This window comes from Plecotus auritus, assembly GCF_963455305.1.
Source record: "Plecotus auritus genome assembly, chromosome: 9".
NCBI lineage: Eukaryota > Metazoa > Chordata > Mammalia > Chiroptera > Vespertilionidae > Plecotus > Plecotus auritus.
In genome coordinates, this window is record NC_137783.1 from 19,762,221 (window position 1) to 19,787,938 (window position 25,718).

Sequence of the window (25,718 nt, forward strand, 5' to 3'; positions counted from 1 at the left end):
CGGTGTTTATGCAAATAGGTGCTTCAACTCTCTTTGGCTTCAAGTCTGGCTCCCAGCCTGAGGTGAGGGGTTGGGAAGAGCACAATACCAGAGCCTAAAAGCGACCTCTGCCTCTCTGATTCACACAGCCTAACCCAGCTGCGCTCAGCCAGGGGATGTCTGCACTCCGAGAAGCAAAGAGCCTGGTTCCTCTGAGGACATGTGGGGTGCTTAAGCTTATTTCTCTGGAGCTAGCCTCTCTGGTTCCTGCCACAGCCTGTCCCCTGTTCCTCTTTCAATCGGGGTGGGGTAGGTTCCCTCTTCTCTCTAGGGTGGGGTAGGTTCTTAACACTGGTCTTCCCTGTGGGTTGGTGTGGACCAGGGTGGCTTTGTCTGAGTGACTGACATGTCTCTGGAAATGGTTCTTGGATCCAAGTTTCCATGGAAACCAGGGCAGGCTCTTCCAAGCAGTGTCAGCTGGCTGGGGGTGGGCTGGGGCACTGAGGGTGGAGCTGAGGCTGAGTGCTCCCTGGGCACAGGCTTGGGTGGGTGGGCCCTATGAAGGGGCCATGACATACAATGGGGTGCACACAAGGGGCCCTTCTGCAAGCTCCTTCCCTAGGTTGCTTATGAAGGAGGACGAGGGACCAACTGCAGCTCTAGAGAGAGTGAGGGGTAGAATAGCAGTGGTTTGCGGGGAGGGGATATGTTGGGTCTCTTCCCACCCCCAGCCTCAGACTAAAGACCACTCAGCAGCTCACCCACAATTTAGTTACCCCCACATAAATTAGGCAGCTGCAGCATTGTCACCTACCAGGCACCATTCCTGCCAGGGTGGAGGTGGGGTAGCTTCCCTGGCCAGTGGGGGGCACGTGAGGGGGGTAACCAGGCAGAGTGGTGCTCGCCATGTCACGACCTGGAAAAACACAAAGGGGAAGGCATGAGGCCTGGCAGAGAGGGGCCTGCCTGTACTCACACCAGGGTACTCCATGGGAAGAGAACCCTTGGAAAAGAAAGAACTGTGTGTCGACACACAGAGATGCATGTGATGAGCAGATCCGGGTGTGCCTTTACAAGTGTATAAGCTCCTTACCTAAATGTCTGTCCTATGATCAGCTGTGTATGCACCTCCACTCTGTGTAGCTTTCTGTGTGTGTGTGTGTGTGTGTGTGTGTGTGTGTGTGTATGTGCCTTTGCTTGTGTCTCTTTGTAGCCCAAACCCAGATGGAGAAGGGAGGGAGGATGACCTGGCTTTACTCTTCCTTCCCAGCAAGGTCTTCAGCTGTGGTCTCTCCAGTAACCAAATGGACCTCTATGATCTTGCTCATCTCTCTCTTCCCTAACACCCTATCTTTCCTTCCGGTGTGGGAGATACCCACCACCACCCACATGGGATAATGGGTCTTTTCCTTTTCCTCTCCAAGAGATGCTGCAGGTGCTGGGCCTGGCAGGTGTGGAGAGCAGGGGCCATTCAGTGAGCTATTTTGCTGTTAGTGTTCATGGCATTTAAATGACAGAAAACCATTTCTGAAGTGAATCAGCTTTTGAGCCAACAGTGCAAGTGGATCAGATCAAGTTCCAAAATCTGCACCACCACCCACCCCACCCCCTCCGCCAACTGCTGGACATCTGTCCTGAGAGTCCTCTATTAGCTAGGGCCTGGAGAGTGGGAGGCAGGGCTTTCCTTAATGGGAAGGCAAATCAAGTCAACATTAGAAAAATACCCATGGTTTACAGATATCTCCTCTTCAACATACCTGCACCTGAGTGAGTGGCCTCCCTCCCTGCCTGTCCCCTTTACCACCATGAAGAGGTCACCACCTCCCTTTGCATTTTAGTATGCTCCAATTGCTAATCATAATAATTTGCCCTCATGCCCAGGCTGGTTTGGCTCAGTAGTGAGAGTGTCAGCCCACGACTGAAGGGTCACTGAAGGGTCTGATTCTGGTCAAGGGCAAGTACCTTGGTTTCAGGCTCAATCTCTGGCCCCTGTCAGGGCGCGTGCAGGAAGCAACCAATTGATGTGTTTCTCTTGCGTCGATGTTTTTCTCTCTCTGTCTCTCACCCTTCCAACTCTCTCTAAAAACCAATGGAAAAAATATCCTCAGGTGAGGATTAACAACAACAAAACTTGCCCTCTTTCTTCTCCCACACTTTCATGCCCTAGACACTACTTTATGCTCTCCTGGGTCCATTCATCCTCACCAAATTCCCTTTATCCTTTTCATCCAGTGCCACTCTCCCACTCCAGTGCCTCTGTCCAACCCTGGTAAGGCAAGGTGTGGCTGGAGGAAGTTGTGGAACTATGCATATCTGGCCCAGTTCACTTTCACTGATCCTCATCCTCCTAATGGCTATTCCAAAGTCTTTCTCTTTCTCTTTCTCTCTCTCTCCTTGCCACTCTCACCTTGAAACTGACCAAAGTCTCTCTCTCTCTCTCTCTCTCTCTTTCTCTCTCCTTGCCACTCTCACCTTGAAACTGACCTCACCTCCTACTTTTCTGAGACCTGTGAGTTTCCTCATCCCCACCTTAACATATCTGAGTGATTTACCTTTCCTACCCTCAGACTACAGAGATACAGTTCAGATTTCTGTATTTCTAGCTTCCTGCTGAACTGTCATTAGCTGTCCCACTGTCACCTCACACTTGATAGGAATAAAAGCTGATTCACTGTCTCCACTATCAGTTCTACCAGCAACCTACTTGAAGACCATGAGACCAAAAATATTGGAGTCTTTCTTGACATGGCCTTTTCCCTCCCCCTCTATATGAAGTCAGTTACCAAGTGTGCTCAGCTTCTCTTAGCAGTGTCTGTCACATCTGTCCCTTCTCCATTTCCTCCACCACCTCCATAGCTCAGCTCCTAAGACCTGCCCTTGGTTTGCCACATTTTTTTGCTTATATTCCCCGTCTCTACATTCTTCCCTCTCAGGTCTCTCCCAAGTGTGGATGCTTGGCTTGTCCTCATAAAACATTGCTCTCATCACTTCCCTTGTAAAAGCCATCATTGATTCAGTGTAGACTACAGTTTGAATCTAAATTCTGCCAGGCTTTCACAGCCTCCCAGGAACTCCTCCCTCAGCCAGCTTTCTCAGCTCGGATTTGCACCCCTCCTGGTTTAGTTTGACTGTTTTCACTGGCATGTTGCTGTGAAACCTCTGTGCTTTTGCCATAACGTTTTCATCTTCTTACTCATAGTTTCCTTCTCCTTCCAGCTCAAACCCCTACTATTCTACCCATCAGAATTTATCTCTCTTAAACTTCTGTAGCGTCTGTGCTCCATGGATGAGTATGTCATTATATTTCATATTACACCAGCCATGTTGTTTCGTATCATGGCTTGCTTCTTCAAGCAGATCATAATCAAACTGAGGGTCCTGTCTTCTGCACTTTCTTGCACAGTTGAGAAATGGTAGATCTCAATAAATACTTGTTGATTAATTTTCCATCATTCTATGCATTTATAGCCAACAAAAACAATAGAGGGGGGTATATTGTTTTTTAATTGTTTCATATTTGTTGGTCTCCTTTGAAGAGGTAAAGGCTTGGACAAATGTAAATGTTTGAATCTGCCTTTTCTCTAAAAATAGTTTGAATAGTGGATTATGAATGTTTACAGGTTGACGAAAAATTAACAGTAAGGGACTCATATATTGTGACTCAGCTTTCTCATGCAATAGAATAATTTTTCTCTAACCTATCTATTATAGCCAAATATCTTACATTGTAAAACTCAAGAATAAACAACAGCATGGAACTATTAAACAGAGATTGCTTTAGACTCCCAGAGAGATAGCAGAAAGAATCTGTTTTCTTTGTTGTGGGTTTTCTTTCATTGACTTCTATTATCAATAAATGGTTTACTCCTTCTGACCACCTCTCAGAGAAGTGGACCTGAAGTGGACAATGACAGCCATAGCTATCAATTCCTAGAGATTAATAATATGATACTTATTGGTCAAAAAAAGACCAAGACAGCCCTAGCCGGTTCTGCTCAGTGGGTAGAGCGTCGGCCTATGGACTGAAAGGTACCAGATTTGATTCTGGTCAAGGACATATGCCTGGGTCGTGGGCTTGATCCCCAGTAGGGGGTGTGCAGGAGAGAGCTGATCAATGATTCTCTCTCATCATTGATGTTTCTATCTCTCCCTCTCCTTTCCTCTCTGAAATCAATAAAAACATATTAAAAAAGAAAGAGAAAAAAAAAAGGACCAAGACAGAGGAGAGTTAAAGAGAATGTAAAAGATTTAGAAACCCAATTCCTCTTGGTCTTGTGATCTTAATGGATACAAAGCAGCTAGGAAAAGAAGTATGCTTCTTTCTTAATAAACAGGAATTTAAATGCATCTGAATTCTGATTTTCAGCGCATGGTTTCCACAACCTGTCACACATGAATTCCTTGTAATATGTTTTTGTCACACAATCCCGTCCTTAGCTTCAGAGGCTGGATGACTGGAAAGGTGTTTCCAGCTAACCTGGAGGTACACCTCCAGGGTTTATTGTGTATTTCCACTGGGTTTTTTTCTTGCCAACTTTTATTTCTACTGGCTTTTTCTTTTGCCAACTTTCAACATATGGAAATTTTGGCCTGCTGAAGGTCACCCACAGAATTGTTGACTGAAAGACACATTTCTGAATTCCACTTTAAACACGGAATCTGTAAAGTGCTATTCAGACTTTTTTTGGTTATTATTAATCCTCACCTGAGGATATTTTTCCATTGATTTTTAGGGAGAGTGGAAGAGAGAGGGAAAGACAGAGAGAAATATCAACGTGAGAGAAATACATTGATAACCACCTCCTGCACGAGCACCAACCAGGGCCCAGGCCGGGGAGGAGTCCTTGACCGAAATCGAACCCAGGACCCTTTGGTCCGCAGGCCGATGCTCTATCCACTGAGCTAAAACAGCTAGAGCCAGACTTTTTTTAATAGTCAAGTTGTCACTCTATTTTTTTCTCAAAATGAACTTAAAAAATTTAAGTAATATTGGTTTATAACATTATCTAAGTTTCAGGTGTACAATATTATCATTCAATATCTTTTATCTGACGAACACAAAAACACCTATTCAAAAAGATATATGCACTTCCATGTTCATTATAGCGTTATTTATAAGATACAGAAACAACCCAAGTGTTGAAGTGATGAAGGGATAAAGAAGATGTGGTATATATACAATGGAATACTACTCAGCCATATAAAAGATGAAATATTGCCATTTGTGACAACATGGCTGGACCTCGAGGGTATTATGCTACATAAGATAAGTCAGGCAAAAAAGGGCAACAATTGTATGACTTCACTCATATGTAGAATATAAAACAAAAGAAGAAACAAGTGAACAAACAAAACTAAAAACAACTCATAGATACAGATAGCTTGGTGGTTATCAGACCTTTTAGAATGTGAGAGAAGAAACCCATGATGAGGAAACACATGCAAGCTTCCTGATGTTCCTCATACAGCTGTGCTGCTGCTGCTCCAGATTCTGGAACATCAGTATCACCACAAAGAGGTGCCTGTTCAGGATGCCTAAGCCAACAAAGGTGCAAGCTATTGCATACAAAGCATTCTCAATGGCTTCATTAGTACACAGGTGACACCTGAAGAGCAGGAAAACATTGACCAAACTCTTGCCAGAGCCATATATTCTCCTGGAACACCATTGTCAATAATGGAAAACGCATACTGCAGGAAGTTTTCAAATTATTAAGACTGTCATACCATTTGCCCAGCAGCATTCTTTGAGCAAGCCTCTTTTAGTGAGAGAATATGAATGGGTAATGGAATCCGTGCAAGGAAGAATCGACAGAGCACTGGGTCTTGTGTTACTACAGACAGATGGACAAATGGGAGTGGAGACAAACTCTAAAACTGTAAGACAGCACAGCTACCTCCTTAAACAAGCAAAAGCTTAGAAAGAGAAAGAAAAAAAAAAAACACACCCAGCAACACAGCAAAATACATCAGTTATAAAATATGTGCCATCCAACAGGAGATAGGAAGCAGTAAAGCATTTGCTTTGCTCACTGACAATGCCAGTAACATAAAAACAGTACCAAGAATCACAAATGGATAAAATGCCACATATTACAAGAGGATGGACATTTCATGTTGGAGTCTTGCTTCCTAAGATTATAGTTTTAAAGATGGAAGAGCCTTTGAGATGATCAGTCTAACTTGCTTGTTTTAAAGTTGAGAAAATGGAGGCACACAGAGCTAGAATGACTTTCCTCTGGCTCCAGCGCTAACAAATGACAGAGCCAACGTTTGAAGCTGTGTCTGTACCACACTACCTTATAATGATAACATGAAGTCAGGTACTCCCAAAAGAGCCAAAGAAAAGGAAAAGAAGTCATCCAACAAGCAAAATCTCATACTGCCACGGCCATCATTAAGATGAGGCAAGAAAAGAGAGGACACAAAGAATAAAATACTGACACTGAAAGTCTGTAGTAAAACTCCATGGGGTGGAGGAGTATTAATCTCCTTTGAGAGTTCTCTAAAAAACAAAGAGGCTCTTTAAGAAACAGTAGTAGTTGAGAATCTTAAAGTACCCAGAAGTGTTAGAAGCACTGTACTTGATGAGGATGTCTTCTCAGTTCAACTGCAGAAGTCCCTGAAGATTCTAAAGCCAATTTCTACAGCAATCACTACATCTGAATCAGACAGTGCACTTTTGTCAGACATTCCCTACCAAATGGGCCAGATCGAATCAACTGTTTTGGAGAGAATCTAAGTGAAGTTGCTCTTACAAGTACAGAGAAAAGCAAAGTGAAAGACCATTAAGAAACTGGAAAATTTCAGTCACCGGATAACTTACACTATTTCGTCTAAGATTCAAGGGCAGACTTGTGTTTCTACTTGTACCTAGGCTAGCTAGCATTCATTGAGCACCTACTATATGCCAGGCACTGTCCTACATATTTTCTGTGTATTATCTCATTTAATGCTCATATCAACCTATGATGTTGATCTGTTTTCAATCACCATTTTATAGACGAGAAACTGAAACTCAGAGGCGCTAAGTATTATGTTCAAGATTTCACAGCTAGTACATGGCAGAACCTGGACTACAGAACAAGCAGTATACTTGGGTGATTCTAGAATGACAGTCTCAAATACTGTAGACCCAGGAAATACATAGCTATTTGGTCCAGGTAAGTAACGTGGGATTATGCTGAGCAAATTCTTCCTATAACAGAACATCTTATCACTTATTGTTTCTTGCATGTTTCAAGTTTTTCCATTTTCCACAGCAAGGGTTCACTGATCCTGTAGGACTCCACTGATGTGCTTCAGGAAGTCCGTATAAAGTCATGCATTAAATGTTTATATATAAATAATACCTAGATGGCTTTTATCATAGTCTCAAAAGTATTCATGACCCAAAGATTAATAAGCAGTATTTATAAAAGACCAAAAGAACCTCTGTTCTTTGGTGTAGGAAAGGCACTGATTTGTTTGAAGCCACTTGAACTGCACTGATAAACAAGATCATACAAAGAACAGCAAAATAACATGTGAAGAAGCAAAGAGGCTTATCTCAAGTAAAAAAAAAAAGCCAGCATTCAGAAGAACAAGGAAATGATAAAAAGGAAGCTGCCAAAGCAGAGGGATGCTTTGGCTCAGTGATGGCTCAGACAGCAAGACTTATTAGACATAGATTTATACAGCAAAAGTTATACTCAATGAGTTTAGAGATGCTTTTCCTCAGCATCTTTCTCTGAAAATGAGCACTTTTGCTATCCACTTGACACTATGGAGGACCCTAAGGCCAGAAAGCATAACTCTTGTTTTACTAACCTATCCTCAAGTTTGCCTGCTTCTCATAAGGTAATGAAAATGAAGACATTAGATTGCTTCAAGGTTGGTAGTCTGTGGCTGCATTTGACACAAGCATTTATACTACTTCCAAGAATACAGTTATTAGATTTGTAATTGCTGCCTAAATATACCATAGACTTACATTTACTATACCAATTATGATCACATGACCAATCCAAATTACATAATGCACTAAAGGAACAAACTTTAAGTCTGTAAAACATGCTTTAAAAGGAGAGGGAATGCCAGGCCGCTGTGGCTCAGTGGTTGAGTGTCAACTTATGAACCAAGAGGTCATGGTTTGATTCCTGGTTAAGGTATATGCCCTGGTTGGGGGCTCAATACCTAGTAGGGGTGTGCAGGAGGCAGCCAATCAATGATTCTCTCTCATCCTTGATGTTGCTATCTCTCTCCCTCTCCCTTCCTCTCTGAAGTCAATAAAATATATTTAAAAAATAAAATAAAAAGGGAGGGAAAGAGTTTTTTTAAAAAAAATATTTCATTTTGTTTCTTATTTCCCAGGTTTTCAAGTCCTTCCACAGGTGTGAGGTCCCCCAGCCTCAGCCAGTCTTGGCCCCACAGCTCCTCATCCCGAGGCTTGTCTTCTCTGGGTTCCAGCAGAGGGGGCTGTGCCTGCAGCTCAGAGTGGCTGCTCTCCTAGCTGATCTTACTTCCCACAGACATTTCGACCTTAATTTAGTCCCTGGTGTATCCCAGGCAGGGATGCTGCCCAGGTCTGTGTGGGCTCAGTGAGGCCTTCACCTCCACAGCCAATTGGCTGGACACAAACAGGCATGCTGTTCACACCCCTTCTCCTCACAGCACATGGCCTTCATCTGGGCCATGGTAGTCTGCTGGCCCAGGACCCCACAAGAGGAGGCTTCCTTCTAACTCAGCTGGACTATGGATGGATCTGCAGCCTCGGCATTCTAGTAAAAGGCTAGGGAGTGGGAGAATCACATTTTCCGAGGGGCGACAGGGAACTTGGTTACCTTCTAGTCTAACTCCCTCAATTTACAGCTGAAGAAACTAAGGCTCAGAGTTGGGAAGACATCCTAACCCTTTCCTCATTTCACTTCCCCACACTGCCTTCTTTGGCTCCATTAGCAAACGAAGATTGGAGTTGGGCAGGTGCTTGCTTTCTAGAAGGCTGGGGCCCAGGCTCACTGATGGGCTCAGAGCAAGAGACACTCTCGTGCTGGGTGGGCAGAGGTTAAGCCTGTTTGCACAGTCTCCCGATACTCCAGCTCTGCCAGTTCCTCTCTGGCTTTATTTTGTTCTCTGAGAGCACTGAATTGTCAGCTCTAATCCTTCCGAAAGCGCAGCGTTTTTCAGGCGCTCTGTGTAAGTGAAACCCTAATCCCAAGGAAAACGGCCACTTAAGCTGCTGGAGCATTAGGCTGCTCTCTGAGCCTGCCCAGGATTTCCTCCCTCCCGCCTGCCAGCCCAGCCACCACCTGGGAGGAGAGGGGAGGATTCCAGTCTGAAGGCCAGCAAAGCCCTCTCAGAAGCAACAATAGTGGCAGGGCTTGCCTCCCAAAGCTCAGGTTGAAATGTGCTGGCATGTTTGTCCTGAGGCTACAGCTAATGTGGGGGAAGGAAGGATTCTGATCACCCTGGGGTAACAGTGTGGGCGAGGGGTGTCTTCCTGTCACCTTGGGGGATAGCTGGCTGTTTGAGGGAAACAAGCTTTCAGTTCTTGCCTGGGTGGCTTTGAGGCCACCAGGACATTTCTAAGCCTTTGGTTCCCATGCATACCGGTAACATTCATTGGAAAACCACTATTGAGGCTTTCTGGTCATTTAGAAAAGGTTGGGTTGATTGACTTTACTTTTACTTAGTCAACCTTTTCTTGGTAGGAAGTGCCAAATAATGGAGTAAACAAGGTTAGTGCTGGGAGATTCCCCCTTAGGACAACTCTCCTTTGGGACACCCCAAGCATCTCTAAACATCTGCAGCAGCCTAAACATTCCCTATAATCCAGCGAATCATGAAAGCAGTGCCGTGTTTTCTACTAGGTTAATCCTTTGTTGGCCTGTTGGCTACTATATGCACTTGAAATTAAGATCAATGGTTTCTTAAAAATATTTTGACTCAAATCTAAACTGGCCTTTCTCCCTGATCTCTAAATGAGTTGGTGAGCCTATGCTATGGAGGACCAAGCACAGTCCATTTGGCATGTTCAGCCCTTGGGTCTCATGGATGGAGGGGAAAGATGAACCGAAGAGTCAAGAAGAGAGGCCCAAAGTAATGGGCCAAATTTGAACTCCGCTTAGAACACCATAGAATTACATCTTTGCTGAGGTGCCTGGGAGCCCTTCATACCTCCCTATGACTCTCCTCCCCTCTGTAGCTCCATTAGCAGCCCCTTGTGCTTCTGCACAAGGCACCCTCCTTGGAAGGGCAGCTGAATGGGAAGGCCAGTGGGCACAGGCATTGGGCATGGGATTGGAGCTGGAGATGGGGGTGGTACAGTTTTTATACTGCTCAAATTTGACCTGACTCTCCCATCCTAGAGTAGATTAATGCCTCTTATTTTCAATATTCTTTCCCTCTAGAGGTACATGAGATAGAGGAGGAAGAAAAAGAGCCCTGATCCAATGACTCCCTAGGCTGCAGGCCCAGGGCACCTGCATTATCTGTCAATGTCTCATTGCTATGGAAATGCCCCCATAATTAAATCAGAGATGAGGTCTGGTGGCTGGAGGTCCTTGGGGATGTGGCTGGAGGCCTCAAAGATGTTTGGAGGAAGCTAGCTTCTTTCCATTGGGCCTTTTCAGTTTAAATGAAGGGTCTAGGGCCTAAGGGTGCTGAGGAGAAACCCTCTGGCTTGGTTCGGCCTCCACAGTAAAGGGCTCTCTGACTTGCTGCATGTTGATGTTGCCCTAGTCCTCTCCTTTCAAGGTTGGAGAGGAACTCTGATGTCTGTGCCCTAAATTCCTCTAGCTAATCGGGCTTTGAGCTGATAGACAAGACTAGGAGACTCCCAGCCTCCTCCAAAAACATTTCTCAGCCTTTATTGCCCTCTCCTCCCCCGAGGGGCTGGCCAAGGGCTGAGCTGTTTGTTTTATGGAGGGAAATGCAGTCACATTGGAAGGGGGTTGTTAACTACAGGAAAGAGGCCGTTCCTGGACTCCCTGAGTAGGAGGAGGAAGGTTTCCCAGGGTCCACACTTCTGTCTGCTAAAAGGCCACTTTGCTGACCACCCCAGATGTGGGCAAGGAGTCTGAGCTTCTTAAGGGTTCGCAACCCTTTCTTAGAAGCTGAGCTCATACTGCTCTCCCAGGCTTCCAGGCCCTGGGGACCAACCCTTGCTTTTCTTTGAACGTTGCCTTACTGGGCTCCCCACCTCTGCTCAAACCAGCATCTCCCTCTCCATGCTTTGGGCAGCAACCACATCTCCTGGTTCTTAGCTATGGATTCCTTCAGAGCTGCAGTCTCTCTCTGGGCATCTAGAGAAGTCTCTGCCAAAGTCTTTTTTTAAAAAAATATATTTTATTGATTTTTTACAGAGAGGAAGGGAGAGGGATAGAGAGTTAGAAACATCAATGAGAGAGAAACATCAATCAGCTGCCTCCTGCACACCCCCTACTGGGGATGTGCCCGCAACCAAGGTACATGCCCTTGACCGGAATCGAACCCGGGACCCTTCAGTCCGCAGGCTGACGCTCTATCCACTGAGCCAAACTGGCTAGGGCTCTGCCAAACTCTTGAATAAAACTACCTTTTTTTCCACCAGCGGGGGGAAGCTAACAAGGCTCCCATGCCACTGGGGAGGAATGCACTGCCCTTGTTGTTATTTCCAATGTTCAGACATTTTCCCAAAGAAAATAGAAGATTCTCTGCTGAGACTTAGCTGTCTGGAAGCTTGGTTGCTAAGCAGGGGACAGACTTTACTTGAAAGGCTACTTGAGGTTCACCCCTTTCCATGGCTCCCGAATTCCAAAACAATAAACTATAGGTATGGTCTCCATTTTTTTATCCTTTATTATCTCCATATCTCACAATTTGCTGAGCAGCGGTGGGGAAGGGGAAGTAGGATCCAAATCTGTGATAATCACAAAACTATATTTCTCTTATCTTTTTTTAGAATATTAAATATGCTTATTTTATAGTTGCTTTGCATTGATCTATGCTCTCCAGTGCTTGGGGGTATTAATTGTCCTACTTATTGCTTCTGTGAACTTTCCTCATGAGAGTTTGTGTTGATATGAGGTGTGTAATTTTTTATAGTGAGCTCATCTTTAGTGGTGGATTTTTTTTCCCTGTGGGAGTCCCAGGTGCCCTGGATTGGGGAATGTCTCTGCAGAAAAAGTTTGCCCTTGTTCAACCCCAGCCTCCAGTATACCAACAGTCTCTCACATACTGCTCTGGCGTTGAGTTTCCCTCTATTTCTGTACCACAGAGTGCGGTTTGCTCATGTATTAACAATTCTTGTTCTATTTTACCCAGCTGTGTTTTGGTGACTTTCACCTTCCTTGCTTCTGGAACTCAGTCTCACTCCTCCATTACCGCTCTGGGACTAAAATGAAGTGGTGAGAACTACATTTGCATGAAGCTTTCCCAGTGCGTGACAGTGATGCCCGCTCAGTGCAATAGCTCCGGAGACCCGTGTGTTCCTCAGCTTCTAGAATGAGCACGGAGAGCCTCCGCACAGCCCTAACTCTCTCCAGCACCAGCTCATTCCATTCAGGCTCCACCTCCAGGCCAAGGACTCTCTAAATGCTAAGAAGCATCTCCAAGGGACTTTGGGAATCCTGAAACTAGTACTCATCCTCTCCCAGATCAACATTAATGCGTGTCCCCTCGTGTTCCTCTGTGGCTGCAGACCTGACCAGGCACAGGAAGGGAGGGTTCAAGGTGAGGAGGGCATGGGAAGAGAGGCTCTTTCTACCAGTTATGAGAGACTTGAAGGAATGAAGGCACTAATTCACAGCTGGAGCCAGAGTCCTCACTGAAGAGGCCCTGATCCAGAAGTCCCTGGGACTACTGAGGGGTTGATGGAGGCTCCCTGTGGGGTCCTTTGGAAGAATAAGAAGTTATAAAAAGGTACCAGCCACAGCCAGGCAACCTGAGGAAGCCTGGGGCCAGAGTGCCCCCAACCTACTCTCTCATCTAGCTGGTCCCTTTTTTCTTATCACTTAGGAGCGACTCGGCTCCGTTCCAGATCAGCAGCCTAGAGCAGTGGGCTGGAGAGAAGAGATGCCGCTGAGCTAGAGCAGCCCAGCGGCGGAAGGGAAAGTGGGTGATAAATTTAAATAACCAGCTTGACTTGGCAGCTTGCTGAGTTGTGATGCAGTGAAATTAAAATCTCGGCAGAACTTGCAAACACTACCCAGAAAAATCGGTCTCTCTCCTTGGTTCCATGATGGAAGGTGGGGAGGGGAGGCTATCGGGCCGAGCCCCAGCCTCTGGCAGCCACCCTTGGTTGCAATGTGATTAGCTGTGTCCTGGCCCACTGGGCCCCACTCTCCCCTCCACACAATAGTCCAAGCTCCTCTCTCCTCTCAGTCCTGACCTTGTGGAACAGCTGTATCAAGTGGCTGGTGAAGTTTGAAATCAGCTTCCAGTGCCAGGAGGTGGTAGGAATATCAATAAGGTCGGCTCCTCAAGTCAGGCTAGGGCATTCTGGGCTGGTTTCCCTCAGGACCCAACCCCGGAGGTTGCAGCTTCAGCTGCCTGTCCCCAGGGAAGATGAGCTGGGTGCCTGGGCCGTGGGGAATGAAGAGGGCTCCTTGAACTGGTACACCTAAGCCAGGCTGTAGGCACAGGATGCCCCCCTGCCCGCTCACATTGAGCACACACCTGGCCAGACACCTACCTGAAAGGGCATCCCTTTTCTTCCTCCACCAAAGCCCTTCATATTCACCAACCAAGTCAGCTTTTCAAGAATCTTGGGAGGGAATTTCTACAAATACATCACAGCCTCTCCCAGATCCCAGCCATGCTTGGAGCCTGGTTCTCCCAGTTGCCCACATCTTTCTAGAGAACTCTGTGTCTGCTCTCTTGGCATGACTGCTCACTGCTCCCCACAAAGTCCTGGCCTGAAGGCCAATCTGCTGGACCCACTCCTGAGATGGCCCGTGAAATCTCTGGGCACTGCCCTGTTTCTCACCTTGACAATACCTTCAGCAAATTCTGTTTGTCCCCATAATAAACACATCATGAATCATTCATCTTTAATAGATTATGCAAATTAGGAGGACATAAAATCAACGAAGATCAATAACTGCAGCCGTTTAATTGCCAGCAAAAACATTTTAAGAATGAGGAGCCCTTTCTCGGGTAATGGCACCATTCATCCAAACATTGGATCTTGGCCTAAGTGTAGAAAAATCATTCCCTGCCCCCATCCCCTTCTACTTCCCCTCCCCCACATCTCCACACACTTCTCTCTTTTTGGTAATTTCCAGTTTCTGAGCGAGTTTCCCCGTCATTACCACTGGTGAACAGCTCCGAATGTTAATGGTTCTGCTTTTGTTACTCCTCGCTTGATTGAAATGTCGCATACAGATTGAGATGTTAGTGCTAACTTGCCACCTGGGAATGTCAAGCTGGGTCTGAAATGAACTTTTCTCACACTTGGATCCAGATGGATCAGCCGGAGATGTTCCCAGGCTGGGCTGGGACTGTTCCAGGGCCATGGGGGGAAGGGGGGGAAGGCGGGTGGGGGAGGCTCAAGGTGGAGGGACTTTTCTGCATCAGCCCCAAGTTTCCCTGCAGCAGGAGCCCTGCCCCCAAGTTCATCTCTCCAGCCCAGGAAGCACCTGCCTTCAGGACTGTGGCCCCGGGCTCAGGGAAGCACAGCTGGGATTAGAGAAAAGTCGCCTGGGCTCTCTTTCACCAGTTACCTAGGGTGGCCCCAATGGGAAATGACACCATAACTCTCTGCAGATCAGGAGAAAGGTGGCCTGGCCTGGGCCACATCCCTGCCTAGGGTCACAATACCCAGCAGCTCAGAGAGCTTGCAAGTTGAGCTAAGGAGAGCTCATGCCAAGTGTCAGTTGATAATAGGCTGTGTCCTGATCCAGCAAAGATTGTCACTCTCAAAAGCCCGATCAAACAGTTCTCTGACACTTCCGGAACTCAACCTCTGATTGTCTAGCCACAGAGCCCAACACTGTCCAGGCCGGAAACATTGTACCAGGACACCACTTGAGGGAAAGCTAACAACAGGGCTCTCCCAGCCTCCCAGGTGCTGGCTGGGTGGACACCTGCTGCCCATCTCAGGCCTGAGCCATACCCAGATCAGCTCCAAGTCAGAACCAGGGCCCTGTCTTACAGCTAGCGGGGCTAGGCCTGCTCCTGGTCTTGCCACTGGCTGTGATGCTGGACGCTTGCCACCCTGCTGCCAGGTCCCCAGGCCGCCTCTGCTTGCCTCGCTCGGCAGGTAACGCCTCAGTGTCTCCCAATCCCCACCGAGACCCTTCTCAATCATTCTGTCTCCCAAGGAACAAACGGCACATTGCCTTTAGTGGCTCCAGAATAATTAGGTGAATTTTAATAACACCTCAATGTGTGTCTCTCCCACTTGGGCACTTTCTGGCCTGGAAACCCTTCTGCAATGCCAGGCGCCTTCCACAGCCGACAGCTCTGAGGCCTACCGTTCATCGGCTGGCCCTTCACTGCGCCACATCCCGGCCTTCTTTCGCTCCAGCTGCCTCTGCTGATCCTAGTCCATGGGAGCACCTGGATTATGTGACCCTGCATTGACTGTGGGACAGACCTCACTTGTCTGGCCTTGGATCAAGCCTTGGGCTCTGTGATTTCTCTGGGAAGCCAGGAAAGGGCTGAGATAATTGTGTTTTTCTATAACCAGAGAGCTGGATGCCATGTTTCCAAGCCCTAAGCCACAGCCACCAGGCTGCCCAGTGGGAGAGGAAAGCAGGTTCCCAACAACCCTGGGGACATAAGAGCATGGAGGCTGGACCCTGGGCGCTCATGCTCCCTTCTTGCCAGCCTGGCCTATTTACTCTCTGCCTTCTCCTGCACGAGTCCTAGTAAGAGGCTTACAATGCTGAGCACCTTGGTGGAGGCAAGAAAAAGGCAAAGAGAGAGGCAAGAGGATTGGCAGAAAGAGCCAGCAACGACCCCCTTTCCAGGCTGAAGCACACCAAGACCCTGACCACAATTTCTTATCCGCACATCTGCACACATCCACTCAGGAAGCACCCTGGATTTTGGAGCCTCACTCTCTGCAGATATGGCAGGAGGCCCACTTGTCCCCCAGGGCCCCAGACGGCATGAGCTGAGGAGCTCCCACTGAAAGCCATGCTCCCACCCTCCTGGAAGCCCTCTTACCGGTCACAACGGGGTATGTCTGCGTGCCTGACACATTGCTGCCCAGCTCGGGGTTGGTGGAAGCAGATAGACTCGACTTGACTTCATCAAGCCCAGGGGTCAGGGCTGGGAGGGAGTACTCGTTCCCCTGGGAGGAGAGAGAAAAGCGACAGCTCTCTATTGATGCACACACTCGGAGAAAGAGCTCAGTGTGCAGATGGGGAGGAGGACCAGGGAGCCCTCCCAGATGGGGTGGAAGGAGATGGCCAGGCAGAGGGAGGGAGGGTGGGAGGGGCGGGCTGGAGAATGATGGAGAGTTTGTGTGGGTGGATGCAGACCTGACTGTGAAGCTGAGGTGCGGCCTATACATTATCGGTCGTTATCCCAGCACCCTCTATATTGCTGTAGCAGCTCTTCCTAAGAAGCCCCAAGGGTGGAGTATAGCACTGAGAATCCCCTGCTGACAGGCAAGGGGTGTTTTAAGGTCCCCCTGGGGTGGGGAGCCTTGGGGAGGAGGGGTGGACCATGACATGATGGCAGAAGGGCCTAGTGGGGCCTCCAGCCTGGCACTGCCGGGCTGGCTGATCGGGTGCTGGCGCCCCTTTTTTAAAAAACAAACAAAGACAGCCCCATGGGCCCCTCGCTCTCTGCCTGTGCACTGGGGTATGAAATTGGGGAGGGGGAGAGTCCACATGGCTAACAGAAGGGTGGGAGGGGGCCAGTCATTGACTCTGAAAGGGTGTCCTGCCCGAAACACTCGGGTAATTGCCTTTTTATTGCAGCCACCGCCAAGCCAGACCCCAGAGCTGGGCAGGCCGGGAGCCTGCACAAAGCAGGAAAAGTTGCTCTGATTAATATTACGTTAAATTAAAACTGATTTTCTGCTCTTTCGGGTCCTTTTTTTCCCTTCCGCTTCCTGGCCCCCCCCAGAGGACCCCCTCCCCTCCCTGGCTGGACGGGATTGCCTCGTCATTTCCAATTCCTTCTCGTATTGATCTTCCTGTAGAAATCAGTTTTGTAATTAGCTGCAAATTAGGCCTTCTACTGGGGGTGAAGCTGCCCCCTGATTTATCACCAGAGTAATTCGCTGTGATCGGAGAGAAATTAAAATGAACTCAATTAGGCTTCGGATTTGCTTTATGGGCCCTGCTCCGAGTTTCAGGGGGAAAAATGACTGTGCTGGTGTTTAATAGTCTAATGAAAGTAAATAAAGGTTATTCATTGTAATACAGCCGGGGACTCAGGGAGGGTGCACCGAGCCTCCTGCCTCAGCCAGCTCCTCCTTTGTTGGTTTATGGCTCAGGGCACCTTAAAAAGACTTTTGATTTTTGTTTTATGAAGACAAACAGCTTATAGGATAAAAGGACGGGCGGGGAGAAAGGCGAGTGGCTGTGAGCTGTTGGAGTCCTAGAGCGGAACTGTGCTGCGCGGAGCCCGTGGGGCTGCGCTGGTACACGTGTGCTTATGTGCTGGTGTGCATGTGCGCGCGCGCCTGTGCTGTGTGTGTGTGCATGTGCTGTGCGTGTGTGCATGCACCGTGTGTGTGCAAGCGCAGCTGAGTGTGTGATGCTGTAGTTGTGGGCCTGGGCTGGGCTGGAGGTGTGGGAGGAATGGGGGTGTGTTCCTGTGTTTGAGCGTGTGCACTGTGGGCTACACTGAGGTGTGGGTGGAAGGGGGCTGAGGGTGCTGAGCTGGCGGGGGGAATACTGGGAGCACCGTGGGCTGTGGGGGAGAGGGAGCCGGTGGGTGTGGTGGTGTGTAAACATGTGCACAGGGTAAATGTGAGAAGTTAGCAGATGTGTTTGTACATTGTGTATTATGCGGGTGTGCTGTGGGCTGCGTCCTATGCTGTGTGTTCTGGGCTGTTCTGCATCTGCAGGAAGTACTGGGTCTGAGAGGTAGGCTGTCAGCCTGCCTGGAGTCACACTGGACAGCTGGATTGGGGAGCAGGAGGCAGGGACAGCCAGGCAAGAAGGGTGCCTTGGGCTTGCATAGACTTTCTGTAGGACCCGGGGAGGGGGGGGGTGGCGGAAGGGGAGGATTTAGGCAAGGGACATGGCAAAAGGAAGTTCCTGAGTACTCGACACCAGAAGCAGGTAATGGCAGGGCCAGAAGGAATCTGTCAGATCACACTTCCAAGCCCTTCATTCTATAGATGGGGAAACCGAGTCTCTGAAAGGAGTAAGACTGACCCACTCGCACCAGAACGCACCATTTCTAACTACCATATGCTATAATGATTTGCCCCAACTCTACTATAATGTGCTGTGTGAGCCTGTTCATACGGCCCACACACGGTGCATCCATAAGCAGCACATGCAATGCTGGTGGGCACATGGCTGATCCCTGTGCATGTTCTCCAGAGGCCTGTCCTGCCCAGGTCCTTTCCACTTCTGCACCCAGGAAGCGCCTTCCTCACCTGTTCTGATTTGATGTGCTCTGATGCCTGGAAGACGTCAGGGTAGGAAGGACGCTCAAAGACCCGATCCAAAGCTTCCAGCTGCTGCTGGGTGAAGGTGTCAGCTCGCAAGTGCTTCCGCAAACTGTCCACGCCACTCTGGGAGTCTCCATTGGGGACTGAGCCCTCGGACACATCTGGGGGACACATGGACACTCGAAGCATCAGTGCAGGCCAGCTGAGGCACAGAGTAGTGCAGTGGGTAAAGCAGGGCCCCTGGCTTGGTTCCTAGGGCTTTGCACTCCTGCTGGGACCCCTTACTCCCAGCTTTGGGGCTGGAGGGGCTGACCCGAGGCTGGCTATGCCTCAGACACCTGGCTCAGGAAGCCAGAGCCTCTGGGAGCTGGGGAGAGACAGGAAAGTTGCCTCAGGATTGGGGGCCAGAGGACTAGACAGAGGTGGAGCCAGAGATGGACCCTGAACTCCTAGCTCCTGGTCTGGGTCAACCTGGGGAGGAGCTGGGTGCCTGGGACCGGCATTACCCAGCCTGTGGAGAATTGAACTTGGCTCTGAGATGAATTTCAGTTCCACTGACTCCAAGGGTGGAAAATCATCAAATCTCCGAGGCTGAGTGTAACATGGAGACTGGGTGAAGTAATTAACTTCACCACAGAGGGAGGAGGGACTTGAAGCTAAGCTGAGGCATTTTGCTTGCACTGGGCCAGGACTGAGACCAGAGCAGGAGGACAGCAGGTGGCAGATGGGCAGTAAAATGCTAACTTGGACAGACACTGAAGACAGAGTCTATGTGGATGCTGCTGTGCCCAGGTACCCTGCTCAGCCTCTGTCCCTGACCTGGACTCTGAGGCCAGTTCCTTGGCCACCTGGTTCCTCCTGTGGGTCTCAGTGGTGCCACATTAGTGCCTGCCCTCTGGGGCTGCTGGCCAATTCTGTCCACATCCTGCCCTACCTAAACTTTCTCTCCTTTCTGCTTCCCTGCCGCCCCGCCCCGCGCTCCCATATCAGGTCCACAGGAGTTGTCAGAGTATACAGTGTGCCCAGTGCCTACTCTGCCACCTCTCCCGAACCCCCCACCCTATAACTCCCCTGGACCAAAGCTGGGTTCTCCCAGCCATAGCTGGGCCAAAAGCAGCTGGGGGGCCTTGGGCCTGAGGCCAGCCCATATTGTAGGCCCCAGGGTGATCCTCTGGGACTGTTATATATATCAGTTTATAGGTGATTATGTGATATGATATAATCAATATTGCATTATATACAGTAACACCGTACAGTATCATTCGGGAGAACATAGAAAATATTACATATTGATTAACCTCAACCTGCAGCCATCCTACCATTTCTTGCTGGCCTCTCAGACGGAGCATGGGGGTCTGTTTTCTTAATGCAACCTCCTGTCATCCCTCCATTTTATTCTGGGGGGTGGGCAAGAAAAGCAAGTGGGTGTGTTGAGGGGCAAAGAAAGAGAGAGAGGGAAAGGATGAGGGAGGGGAGAGAGAGAGAGACAGAGGGAGAGAGGAAAACCAGGATCAAGTTGGTGGAGGACAAACAGACACAGAGACAGCCTCAATGGTATTTCCATGTGCCCTGTTACTATGGATACAAAACTTGGTGGTTGTGTTTTTTCTGTATAAGCCTCCACAATGATTTCCTGTTAGGGTGTGGCATATTTATTTTTCCCTTTTGTGTGAGTATTCTCTGTGTAGATGCACCTCTACACATATAAACGTCCACATAAATAAGTGTCTGGGTATGTGTAAGTGACAGAGTGAGAACTTTTCTGAAAAGGTGTGTGTGGGCATGTGTGACTGCATGGGGAGCAGGAGCCCACGTCCCCCACGTTCTCCTGTCCCCGTGCCATCATCCTAATTCCACCCCTTGTAGCTATTTGCATGTTTCATTGGGTCTATTCTGCCTTGCTAGATCCTCCTATCTGTGTGGAAAGCCTGGCTGTCAGGACTGAGGGAGGCAGTAAGAGTGTCTTTGTGTTGCCATGTCACCAGTGGGCCTGGGAAGTAGAGTGTGCATTTGTCTGCGAGAGGCTGCTCACACATCATGTGCATGGATGTGTGCATGTGTGCGGCAAGACTCATACCATGCCTCTGTGTAGATTTGTGACTATGCCTGTGTGTGGCTTGACCAAGCCCGTGTGTGTGTGTGTGTGTGTGTGTGTGTGTGTGTGTGTGTGTGTGTGTGTAAGGGGCTGAACTGAAGCTTTGTCCTCAGGTCACTGGCTGGAGGAGTCTCTTTTCCTTCATTTATTCAGGGGCCCTTCAGATCTTGACAAATCTGTCACTCTAAATTTGCGAGAGATTATGGTGCTCTCTCCCCAGCCCGCAGAGAGGTGATATATGATATCTGCTGCCCCTATTGATTGCCTGATCTGGTGGCAGAGGCCGGCGAAATGAACTTGAAATGAACATCATGCCTCAACTCATTGTGCGTATAATACACTACTTAATCCCACATTTTTCAGCCGCTATGGAATTCAATTGATCAATCATGTTCCACTGATAGTACTGTTTTAGGGGTTATTGCTGCTCCCTCCACTCACTGACCTTTTTATTTATTTATTTTTTTGTACACTCAGGCCCTGGTGATAAGACAGGTTACAGAGGCTGCAATGGAGAGAAATGGGGAGGGAAAAGGAAGCAAAAGGAAGCCTGTTCCAGGCAGAGGTGGCAGTGGGAGGCGGGGAGAGGGAAGGAGAAGGAAGGGGTGTGGGAGAGGAAAGGAAAGGAGGTGCTAGAGGTGCAGCACAGCAAGCTGGTGTGAAGAAAGCATTCGGAGACGCCCTAAGAGAGGCTGCTGGAGGCTCGAGGAAACTCCCCAAAGATAGAAGGAAGGTGAGGGAAGGAGGAAAGGCAGCAGTAAAGGCGAATGATGAAGGAGCACATGGAAAGTTCTGGGCAATCAGGGAGGAGAGCCACAGGAGCAGGGAGAGGGCAGCGGCATGACTGGTGGGGGACAGGGGGCAGCCCTCCCAAATCATCCAAAGGGTCCATAGGCTCTCCCAGGCTCTCTCCAGAGAATGGGGTGGCTCCCTTCCTTCAGCTAGGGAAGGAAGAGAGGAATGAAGGTAAGCAGAGAGGGTGGGAAGGGGATTAGGATAGGAGGTTGGGAGATGTCTGAGAAAGGGCACAAAAAGAGGAGAAAAGGAGCCTGGGGCAGCGCTGGCTGGGAGCAGGGCATTTGCCATCGGAATAAACCTGCTGGCTCTGTCTCCCCATCAGCCTGGGTATCCACTAAGGAGGGCGGCACAGGGCCTAGAAGAGGGTAGGGGGTGGAGGAAGAAAAGGAGAAGAGAGTAGAGGAGGAGCAGAAAGGACAAGAGAACACAGAAGAAAAGACTAGGAAAGGAAGAGAAAAAGAAGCGGTTGTCTGTGCCCACCACTTGAAGGGACCTCCTCAGGGGAACGGAGGGAGAGAGCTCGGAGTGGGATTGCCCACGGGTTGTCTCAGAGATGACAGCAGAGAGAGGGTTGAACTGGGCTATGACGCTGCTGCAGCAAATTCAAGTACTGAAGCACCTTTTGGCAGAGCTGGGCTAAACGAGAGGAGGAGGCTTCAGAGTGAGCAGGAAAGGAGAGGGTGTGAGTAATTAGATAGCATCCTTCCCCTTGTGAGCACCTGTGGGCAGGGACCATGACCGATGCATCTCTGGAGCTCCAGTGCCAGGCATGGAGCTGGGCATACAGTTGGTACTCAATGAATTACTGAATAAATGAATAAGGCTCTCCTGGGAGCATTCAAGCCAGACCCCTGGCAGAAGGTCTCTGGACTGGCAACCTAACTGGCTTGGCACCCTTGCAAGGCAAGCCCCTCACATCCCTAGCTCTCAGCGGCCCCTGGGTAGACCTATGCCCCTCTTCACTCACCCCCACTGCTTGTTAGCTTCTGGCAGCAGCGACTCTGGTCCACAGGAGGCCCTTCCTGCTCTCATCAACACCATCCTGCCCACCTACAGTTCCTCTACCCAAAGGACAGAGAACAACACTGTATTCCCAATTAAAAACAGAACCTAACCTTGGAGCCACAGAATTGTCATCCAAAGCAGGTAAGAGAGGTTCCTTGAGAATAGGGCCCAGATAGCCTCTGTATTGGACTCCCCACACCAAAGCCCTGGTCTCAGAGAGCAGGGTCAGCACGAAATGGGTCTATTGGCCAGTGGTGGGAGCTGGTTCCAGGAAAGTCTTTCCTAAACGATGGGAGGAGGCCCTCAGCCTTCACCTTGATGGGATAAGAAGACCACGCCTTGTCAGGACTCCAAGAAGAGGGCTGGAGTATGGTGGCCATATGGCCTGAGCTTTCTGGAACAGCTCTGATTTCCAATATCCTTTCCCACTCTCAGGCCATGTTTTTAGACTGAGGTTGGAAAATATGGTTGCTGTAGGTTTAGTAAGACCCCATAGACCAAGGAAGGAGCTGTGTCCTAGTTGGTCTCCATACGTTGTCCTGCTGTCCCCTGCCCAGCCACCATCCATTAGCAGTTCACAATACCGAGAGCTTATTACATGCCATTGCTGAACTCTACACAGCTCATTTAATCCCCCTAACAACCACCCCCCTAACAACCCTGGGTGGTAAATACTGTGACACCTCTTTTAAAGCTAAGGAAACTGAGGCAAAGACAGTTTAAGTAGCTTATCCAAGGCCATGCAGCTGGTAAATGACAGTCAGCATTTGAATTCAGGTCTGTCTGATTCCAGAGCCTGCCCTCTACATCATTTCACTCTGCTACTTGGGTACCAAACCCAAGAGCCCAGCTGAGGACCACTTGGCCCCATCCGGGACACGATTTCCCTCCCAGCATCCTCGCTTCTCTGCCTTGCATCCTCTCTACACTGAGGCTGCAGCCTGTAGCCTGAGCACAGACTGTGCCCAGAGTGATTAGGGGACACCTGGTCCAAAGTCCTCATTTTACAGTAATGAAAGCTAATGGGGTGGGTGGGGAGGTGAGGGAGGGAAGGTGACAAGTCCAAGGTCACACAACCAGGAAGTAGACTTGCAGGACCAGAGCCCATTCCAAAACCTTGATCCACTACACTGTGAGCACTTCCAAGGAGAGTGAGCCACAATGAGTCCTTTTTGGAACAAGGCAGATATAAATAAATTAAACAAACTGCTGAGTTAAAACGTTGACGTATATTATTCTTTCAAGGAGAACAAAGGCTCATATTGTCCTCTCCTCTAACTACTTCATATTTGCTTAGCAGTTAACAAAAAGGTTTCAAAGACCTTAGGTTATTTGGGTTTCCCCAACCACTCTCCAAAGTGGTGAGGATTATAATCCCTGTTTTACTGGGAAGGAAGCTGAGGCTCAGAGTACAGGAGCTACAGATTAAATGAGAGTGAGGGGCTTGCTCAAGGGCATATCTGCCGGGGAGCCTGACACAGGGACGTGCTCTGTAATCAGTTGTGGACTGAACCAGTGAGCATCATCAGCTCCCAATCTCCACGCAAACGAAGTGAACAGCAAAACCAAAAGATCATCTTGACTGAAAGGAGAGCCACCTGCCACTCTCTTCTCATTTAAGTTTTTCCATATCATCCAAGCTTTGTACAACAAGCACATGCCACTTCCAGAATCACTAATAATCTTTTACTCCTCAATAAGATCTGATTTCCTTGTTCACTTAGCCTTGTCACTCCCCATCTATACCTGGGCTTCCTGGAACAGAGCTCTCTACCTCCCACCTCTCTGACCCCAGACCAGAACCCTCTCTCTGGCTAAAAATAAATAAGGTTGTCCAGTGAGGTCTCAGCAGCTTGAAGGGGGCAGTTCCCAAAGGTCATGTCTCAGGGATGAAGGCTAGGGACAAGGGATAAAACAGAAGTGCTCTGTCTTCCTCATGTGTGGACATTCCACCCAAATCCCCAAAGTAGTAGTCACCGCAAGGGACAAGAGAAATTCTCATGCACTGACCAAAAGGTAGGTGGGGTGATGCTAATAGACAGAATAGATGATGTCATTTCCTTGGTCACAAAGTGCCAAGGTTATCAAAGTCTACAAAATTAAGATGGTATGAACAGGGGTTTCCCATCAAATCCCAGGAAGTAGAAATGAGGCATTTGAAGGGACTGTTTTTAAGTCTAGTAAAGAACTGTACTAAGTTCAATTTTCTAAGACCAAACACAAATATCTACCTATCAATGGGGAAATTGACAATATTGGGGCTTTCACAGATGCTCATGAAATCCATTTAACTTTACAAGGTAATTATTATTATTCTCATTTTCAGATGAGAGGCAAAATTATTTGTTCGACACTGTCAAATTTGCCTTCTTTGTCAAAGATTGTCATTATCATCATTTAGTGAGCACTAACTATGTACTAGGCAGTCGAGGTGCTTTACACACATGTTCTCTAATCCTCACAGATCACTTGCAAAAGAGATATTATTAGTTCAATTTTATAGAAAAGAAAACAAGCTCAGGGAGAGTTAAAAGCATGCACAAGACCACACTGCTGACAGGAAGCAATCTTGGGGAAATCAAGTCTTACTTTATCTGCAGACAGAAAATGATCTGAAAAAGTGATACAGGAAGAAAAGGGAAAAATGTGGAGGAAGTGAGAACATGGGTGATGAGCTTCAGGCCTCAGGGGGTAGTGGGGAGCAGAAGGGGTCAAGGCTAGCTGTGGTTGGGGGTGGGGCTCTGAATAGACATTTGCTCCATACCATTCTGATCTATGGCCTCTGCCCCCTCTCTCTGCACCTAGCTTCTCCAACACCCCTTCCCCCTCTGAGGGGTTCACCCCCAGGCTTCCCCAGTTTCCCCAGCTGCCAGTTGTTGCAGTTTCAAACTCAATTGTTCTCCTCAGTACTGAGGCAAATGGAGTCATTAATTACCTTCTATCGGCTGGGCTGAGTTCAGAATGCGATCAATATCTCCGCTTGTCATTCAGGGCAGCCCTCCTGTGCAGCCCCAGCCCCACCCCCACTGCGCAGGAGGAGAAGGTCTGGGCTGCCACCCTGGCCCTCCCATCTGATCGAGAACAGGGAGTGTGGGGTTTGGGACCAGGAATGGAGCTGCTTTCCAGACTGGGAGAAGAGCAGGGATAAATGGAGTGGGAAGAGGGCACAGGAGAGTGGGAGGGAGAAAAGAAAGGGAACGAGTGTGAGGGAAGGAGAAGAGAAGGACAGAAGACAGGAAAGGGGGGGAGGAAAGAAGGGAGGGAGAGAGGAGGAGGGGAAGCATGGTGGGAAGGAGA

General features: G+C 48.6%; 1 protein-coding gene across 4 annotated transcripts in view; it reads right to left on the reverse strand.

The window, feature by feature from the left end:
- PAX2 (paired box 2) overlaps positions 1–25,718 on the reverse strand; it is a 90,018-nt gene that overhangs the window by 4,055 nt on the left and 60,245 nt on the right. For all 4 annotated transcript variants that reach the window (XM_080643235.1, XM_080643232.1, XM_080643234.1 and 1 more), the window contains 3 exons: positions 18,509–18,684; positions 16,111–16,237; positions 794–895 (listed from right to left, as the gene is read on the reverse strand). In XM_080643235.1, the coding sequence (XP_080499361.1) occupies positions 794–895; positions 16,111–16,237; positions 18,509–18,684 (405 nt within the window). The remainder of the gene's footprint in view (positions 1–793; positions 896–16,110; positions 16,238–18,508; positions 18,685–25,718) is intronic.